We start from the raw sequence: 8,697 nt of genomic DNA on the forward strand, positions 1-8,697 counted from the left end.
CTACTAGTAGTAGTCGTAGCAGTAGTAGTACTACTGTAGTAAACAAGAAGATAAGTGGTAAGACAACAGTACAGAATCTCTCACTAAAATCTGACAACCATACAGTAAACAGTTAATTCGAAACCATAAATCCATTGTCTCAATCTTGACCATCTCTTCAGCAAATATTTGTCAGTGTGTTCATACATTTTCATACCAATTGCGTCCCGTTTCCGTTCTGTCCTTATCGATCTTCTACTGTTGTTGCTGGATTTGACCGGGATCGTACATTTTGGTTGTGAATTGAAGCACATTCCCAGAATCGAAAACACTTGATCTATCCAGGGAGGATAGAACAATACTTATTTTTGGTGCTTTCAGCAATTCTCTTATATTTCTTATCAATTTATCTATTTATTGTTATTTAGATTGTTTATTGTGGCAACAATTATTGATTGAATAACTGTGTGGTAATATTTGTTTAGGTGAAGTCATATATTTGTATTTATGATAGAATTTAGAACCGCTGTTACTCCAATCACCTTGTTCTAACTTCGATTGGCAGACACGCGTTTCTTCACTTACCAGACAGTTATTCTTCAGCCAAACCTAATTTGGAACTTATAAGTCCATCTAGGGAAGTTGGGAAATCCTGATTCCAAACCAATGGTGCACATGGGCTCCAGGATCCTGAGGTAACAAATAGTGTATGAACTAACTGTTGATCACCGGCTACCATTAAATGCACTTCTTCACGATGCCCCACTGTCCGCTTGATCAGACCTTCAGGTCAAAGGCTCTGGGTGTGGCTTCCTAAAAAAACCAACTTCTTCATTTTGGGCACCCGGACAATATCATATACCTCACACAATCGTATGGCGAATATATATTTGTACCAATATGTATGTGTTCAAATAAAATATAAAATAAACTAACAAGGCTACTTTCAAATATCTGAATTGTTGTCACATTAATCTCATATAGTGAAACGGTGTCGTTTTTGTTATGTCCTAATAATTTGTAAAACTCAGTAGACTTATATTATGTACTGCATGACCCTTATTCGTTATAAACTCAAAATCAATTTGCCCATTACCATAAACCTAACCTCAACCTCGTGTTTTCACTACTCCGAAAGTGATTATTCAAAGACATCTACACAACATTCAAAACGTTACAACCTATTGGTGTTCTCCACCTTCAAATGGCATATTTCATAGTCATAATACAGTACATAGCAAACTATCGCAATAATAAGTAAACAGGCAACTGATATGCATCCCAAGGATGCAGAGCAAAAGAATTGAAATATTATAAAAAATGAATATCTTAAAATAGTCAGTGTTTCTTTTTTGTTTACGAATATCCACACTTACCAAAATCATTTTCATTTACAACTACTGTATCAACCTGAATTTCAATTATACCAAGTAAAACTCTATGCCAATAATTATCCAATTGATCAGTGCCTAAAATCATAGACATCGGTGGTAACGGTATACTCTCCTCTTCCTCCTCCTCCTCCTCCTCATAATCATCATCAAAACTTTGGGTAGAATGGAAGTGAAAAAAATTATGCATAAAAATAGGAACAAAAATCAAACCAATAGGAGATACAACCAAAATAAAGAAATAAACAATGACAGATTCAAGGTCAATAAGAACTAATCAACATCAATATGCACAGGACAAGCTATGAATTACATGTGGAGAAATTCAAACACTTGACTTCTAATCGACGTTTGTGCTGATGATGTCGTTCAGAAGGACGACGAAAGCTCTATGACCAAACCATCCAGCTCATAGAACAAACTCACATCAAGATGAAATTATTTTACTTATAAATATTAGAGGAGGAAATTAACAAAAAAATAACCACATTGAATATTTCTGGGTAGTATTCATGAAAGACTAATTTCATTTGAGATACCATGTGAATCAGAGATCGTTGGATAGATGTGTTGTTCTAGTGTAGTGAATGAGAACACAGGTGAGGACAACCAACTATATCTTTAGCATAAATTACAACGTTAATTGGTAAAACATAAAAACCGTGCTATGATACACTATTTGCAAAGTGTTCTTCAATTGTCTCAGGCTTCATTGTTCCTGGATTTCCACACAAATTGCTTTTTATTTCTGTTCTTCTCTTCTTGATCTTCTCGATATTCTGCTGTCAGATATTGTATTCCTTACTCACCATATATACTACTTATATCGATATACGTAGCTCACACCACACTCGTCCCCCCTTTTAATAATCTGTTCTCGCAATCTTTCTGATCGCCGTACCATTGTCTCCTTTGGTGCTGTTCGTGACTCGTGCTCATGATGTTCTTGAAACCATCTCTGTAGTTGACTGGCATTTACACGTTTCTGCTTGTCTTCTCTCCGGATCGTGTAAACCGGGCCGCGTCTCTCCGTGATAATGTACGGTCCCTCCCATTTCGGGATCAGCTTTCCTGACCCTGGTCCCCCTTCAGTGTAAGCTCTCCGTTCTCTACACTTCACCAGGTCCCCCACTCTAAAAGGCTTCCACGCTCTTCTCTGCTGTTCCGCCTTCTTGATGTCTGATATTTGTTTCTTTTTCACGTTCTTTATTGCCTCCGTCCTCTCTTTCCTTAATCTTGTTGCTGTCCACTTCTGCTGCTGTGGCCACGTTTTATTATGCATCGGAAGTCGTGGATGTCTACCATACATCAGTAGGAAAGGTGATTTCTTGGTTGTTCCTTGGATAGAGGTACGATGCTAAAGCAAAATTAGTGTTAACTCTTTCTCCCAATTCCCTCCTTAAGATGCTAACCATTCCTTTAATGTCCGGTTGTTTCTTTCTGTAAGCCCGATCGAATTTCGTTCCTACATATCTCTGAAGGAAAAGAAGCTCAACTAACGTTTGAAGCTATTAAAACTGAATTCTATTCTTAACTTAAATATTAATGCACATTGAAATACAGGTAAATTAGACTGCTGAGTCTCAAACTAGAATGAATAGGTGGAACATCTGTATTCTACTGCTACAAATTGTTCAAAATATAACCAACATGGAAATGTAAAAAACGTTCGATTCCCATCCAAAGAGTCTCAATATTAACAAACAAAATAGACATAGTTGAAAGCATGAGTCAATCGAAGCTAGACCAACAGTGAAGGCCTGGAAGCAATTGACGGCCGTTTAGTCCTGTTGTAGGAATCCTTAACAGAAAAATGCCCAAAAAATACCGATTATTTGAGATCGTTTATGTGGTTCATCAAGTCATAGTTTGTTACTGAGATCTCAACAGAAGTGAATTTTCAATGCATCAACATTGTCAAAAATATTGATTGTGACTAACTAACTAACTACTAGTAGTAGTCGTAGCAGTAGTAGTGTGGCGTGGTCTACTTATATCTATATAAGTAGTATATGGTGTGGGTCAGACGTAGAATGTATTTTCGCAGAAGACCGATGAAGAAAGAACTGAAATGAAACGCAAACGTCTGGAAAATGCATGAGGAATGAAATAAGAGAAGAAACAGTGAAGATTGAAACAATTGGTTGTTAATTTGCAAATTGACTGTTCATTGTTTGGTAATCAGAATTTCTTGAGATAGTCTGTAATATTTGCTTAAATACATTCGATTGTCCCCAACCAGTGTTCTGTTCACTATATTTGGTGTCGCTGCCATCCAGGAGGAGGAAGGGTGCTGTTCTGCAGACGCCGCTGCGGGTCTGGAGTGGAGGTGCTAGTTGGGGCAGTCTGGTGCGGAGAGGTGGCGTCGAGTGGAGTGTTCTGGCGGGGCGGCGTTGGCTGTAGCTGGTGCTGTCGACGGAGAGGAGCAGTGGGACGTGAGGCTGCTGGGCGGACATCGGATGTAGATGGCTCAGCAGGCCGGTGGAGTATGGGTGTTGAACGTCCCAGGTGCCGGGTGGATGCGGATGTTGGTGCCCCGGCAGGTCGACGGAGCTATGGAGGTCAGCGCGCCGCAGACTCGACATTCTGACGGAGAGTTTGGCACAGACTGCAGTGAAAGAAGATAGTGGCGTGGCGAGCAGAACCACCGCATGGTCGAATGCTTTAAAGGGGGGACGAGTGTGGCGTGGTCTACTTATATCTATATAAGTAGTATATGGTGTGGGTCAGACGTAGAATGTATTTTCGCAGAAGACCGATGAAGAAAGAACTGAAATGAAACGCAAACGTCTGGAAAATGCATGAGGAATGGAATAAGAGAAGAAACAGTGAAGATTGAAACAATTGGTTGTTAATTTGCAAATTGACTGTTCATTGTTTGGTAATCAGAATTTCTTGAGATAGTCTGTAATATTTGCTTAAATACATTCGATTGTCCCCAACCAGTGTTCTGTTCACTACAGTAGTACTACTGTAGTAAACAAGAAGATAAGTGGTAAGACAACAGTACAGAATCTCTCACTAAAATCTGACAACCATACAGTAAACAGTTAATTCGAAACCATAAATCCATTGTCTCAATCTTGACCATCTCTTCAGCAAATATTTGTCAGTGTGTTCATACATTTTCATACCAATTGCGTCCCGTTTCCGTTCTGTCCTTATCGATCTTCTACTGAATTACATTCTATGCCCGACCATTATTATATACTACTTGTGTGGATATAAGTAACTCACACCACACTACCACTACTACCAATACGACTACTACTACTGTGGTGTGTGCTATTGATATCGACATATATAAGTGGTATGTATTAGTAATAGAGAGTGAAGTGCCTGGGGGTATAACGTTAAGTAGATCGATGGAAGAGAACGAGAAAAAAGAATGATTGGTATGAAAACAAAAGAGTAATGAAGTCTGAAACGATTGACTGATATTTTGCAAATGAAATATTTACTGTATGGTTTTCAGATTTTACCAAGATGTTCTGTAATTTGGTGTTAAATTACATTTGATTGTCTCCACTTGTGTTCTCGTTTGCTACACTACTACTAATACTAATATCAATACTACTACTACCATTACTATGACTACTACTACTCACACTAATGCTGGTTAGCGTTTTGTTTAACGAGTTGGTTTTCTACGGGATGGAGTCCTTTAACCAGGATTGAGACCGGCAGTAGCCTCCAGAGGAGCTACTAATGGTAATAGTAATAATGGTAATAATACCATTACCACTATTATTATTACATTTATTATTGATCAGTAGGGGTTTTGTGGAGATTTCAGTAATTTCGTAGTGGAAATCATGAGTCAATTGAAGCTAGACCACTATGGGAAACCTGGGAGCACTGGACGGCCGTTTCGTCCTTTTGTGGGACTCCTCAGCAGTGCGCATCCACTATCCCGCACTCGCGAGATTCCAACCCACGACCTACCAGTCACTAGGGGATATAACAGTAGTGCCAACATACACGTAAATACAATCGCAAATAATTAATGAATTTCAAGAAAACCAGAAATCGAAATCTTATAGACTCCAACATAAAGTTCTCAAAAGAGCTTTATGAATACACTGATTTTTCCTTGTTACTATCGAGGATAATAGCTCTTCTGTTAAATTGTTCAGTTCTAAGTAGTCAGCCCAACGTTATAATTTTACTACCTAAATTTAACTTCATCTTGAGGAGCCAGTTTACCTTGAGAAAAAGTTGATAACTCGAAAGTAAGTATGTAAACTCTTTAATTGGATAATAAAGTTATACAAACAAACTTAGACAGCTTGGAAGCAACTAGACGATTTGGACTTTACAGATTATCTAGCCTTTGTATCCCATACACATCGACAATTACAGTCAAGACAAACAGTGTTGCAGCAACCTCTATATCAGTGGGCCCCACTATACACAAGGGGAAAAGCAAGATCGTCAACTACAACACGGAGAATATCAACCAAATCAATCATATCTGATGGAGAAACTCTGAATGATGACCCAATGTAAGTCAAAAGGTAAGGATTGGCAAAGTAATGGCAGCATTTTTACAACTGAAGAGCATATGGAACTCAAAACAACTATCTGTCTGCTAATTTCAAAGTGAGAATCCTCAATACGAATGTCAACATAGTCCTACTGTGTTGAAAATGAAACATCGAGAACTACTACATCCATCATCGAAATAGTGCAAGTATTCCTAAACAATTCTCTACACAAGATAATCCGTGTTCATTGTTCGGATACCATCAGCAACAGACTTCTATATGAGAGAACAAATCAGTTTCCAAATGAAGAGGAAATTAAGAAAAGATATTGGAAGTGAATAGGACATGCATTATGGAAATCATCAAACTACATCAAAAGGCAAGAGCTAACTTGGAATCGTGAAGGAAAACGAAAAAGAGGAGGACCAAGAAACACATTGAGTTTGGAATTGGGAAGAGACATGAAAAGGATGAATATGAACTGTAAACAAGTGTAAATGATTGTTGATGACAGAGCTGGGGGTAACAGTGTGAGTAAGTAAGTAAGTGACATATTTCGAAATAAATTAACAATGAATAATTTAACAAAAGAATTATACATGATAATCTTACTTACTTCACAATATTCCCCGGTAAAATCACGTGTACAACTACAATTAAATGGTTTCGAGTATGAAGAATTCAAATTTCTACATATTCCATTATTTAAACATGGTTGATGTCGTCCACAATAATCCAAATCTGTATATTCGATTAGTTACCAATGAAATAGAAAATAGAATAGAATAATCGTCCGTGTTAGTTGTGATAATGAGTATGAATGAATCATATATGTACCTATAAACCTTTTTTTGCTGACATGAAATAGTGCCATCGTGAATTCAGTTAACACTAAAGACACGCAAACAGAAAATTGATTAGTTCTCACGGATTGACTTCATTTGATATCTAATCAAGTTAACTTCTACCTCAATAGTTCAGTTGACAGTTTCCTTTGACTATGGAAATCAGGTTTCAAACTCCATATAAAGCATCATTTTCTTTAAGAACACAAGGGAACCTAGTTATTGGGAGTCAACGAGTATAAATTTATCCCAATACCTTCATACTGGTTGTTTCTATGATATTAGGTCACCCACAATGGTGGTTAAATTACATCTTCACATGTGATAGCTTTCTTTGGGAAGTCAATCATAAATCTAATTATTACTAAGAATATATTGATATATTATGAGATGGTTTTTATGCGTGTAGTTGAAATCATGAGTCAATTGAAGCTAGACCACCATAGAAAAACTTGGAAGCACTGGACGTACGTTTTGTCCTATAGTGGGACTCCTCAGCAGTGCGCATCCATGATCCTGCCTCGCGAGATCCAAACCCATAACCTATCAGTCTCGCGCGTGAGCACTGAACCGATACACCACTGAGCCGATCAGCATCCAACAGTGTTAATGTTTAACTTCAACCAATCCACGAAATTAAACAACCATTCACCAATGTCATCAGTGAGTTACTATCTCTCAACAGACCTGATTGAACTCCACTGGTTACTGTTTCTCACTAGAACTCCAAGAAGTCTAGCTTCAATTGACTCATGATTTCAATTATATGAAATTACTAAAATCTCCACAAAACCCTCCTTTTGACATCTAATCGTTGTTTAAAATCTTTCCACTCATAATTTTGTTTTCCACATTTTCCACTATGAATTCGTTAATGTGCTGAGGAAAGGTTATTATTATTATTATTAGTAGTAGTAGTAGTAGCAGTGGTAGTAGTAGTAGTAGTAGTAGCAATAATAATAATAATAATAATAATAATAATAATAATTGTATATTTAACATGAACTGACCTTGATCACAAAATGATCCACCCCAATTAGGTAAACAACGGCATGTAAATGGTGCATCATTACATGTTCCATGTTCACATCCTGGATATTTGATACATTCATCACAAAGTGGACCTTGCCATCCAGTTGCACAACTTATAAAGAATGAGTTAATGAAAATTGAAAGTTATTATGAGTGTCGAATCAAACAAAAAACAACAGAACACTATAGGTGAAGTAGTGGAGGAGAATACATATGACGACAACCGACAAATAGAAAAACCATACTCTGATGCTTCATTTTCAAAATGTTCATTCATTGTCTAAGGCTTCATTGTTCCTGGATTTCCACACTAATTGCTTTCTGTTTCTGTTCTTCCCTTCTAGATCTTCTCAATCTTCTGCTGCTAGATGTTTTATTCCTGACTCATGGTATATACTACTTATGTCTTAAATAAGTAGCCCACATCACATTGGTGTTCTGCTTGGTTTTATCACACCTATTGAATCAGTAAATGACTTATGTTTGGTACTAAAACCCTAAATTTAACGATGCTTAGTGATAACATAAAAACTGTTTATATGGAATATATTTGACCCTGTAATAGTATTCATAATCAGGTTACAAGTACTTCTTGTGTACAATTCAAAGGCCTTTATCGTTATATCAACTACATTATCAAGCCTCAAATGTGGTATCACTTTTAATTCATATAATCATGGTGACAACAAACTATAGATTTATAATAAAATGTCGACCATCGGGAATCAACATATATCTCGATGATTACCCATAATTCATCAGGGTAAGATGAACTCAAATATCAACTGAGATTAATAAATTCAATTGTAAAATATACATATAACAGGGAAAAACATGCAAGCTTTAACAACTATTGATAAATATCGTTTCTTATTACTTCTTGCATACTTAATCACTTACTAGTGTATTGAATAACATAAAAAGATTCATAGTTGAAAGCGTGAGTTAATTGAAGCTAGGCCA

The 8,697-nt window shown here is 36.9% G+C and overlaps 1 protein-coding gene across 1 annotated transcript; it reads right to left on the reverse strand.

Moving 5' to 3' along the window:
• Positions 1-6,224: 6,224 nt before the first annotated feature.
• Smp_183600 (Jagged) lies at positions 6,225-7,785 on the reverse strand (the record flags this gene model as incomplete). The annotated part of the gene is made up of 2 exons (XM_018796388.1): positions 6,225-6,593; positions 7,713-7,785. Coding segments are annotated over 2 exons (442 nt in total), but the record flags the coding sequence as incomplete, so codon positions are not given.
• Between the last annotated feature and the right edge of the window lie 912 nt (positions 7,786-8,697).

The sequence above is a fragment of the Schistosoma mansoni genome, chromosome 2 (assembly GCF_000237925.1).
Source record: "Schistosoma mansoni strain Puerto Rico chromosome 2, complete genome".
In the NCBI taxonomy this organism is placed as follows: Eukaryota; Metazoa; Platyhelminthes; class Trematoda; order Strigeidida; family Schistosomatidae; genus Schistosoma; species Schistosoma mansoni.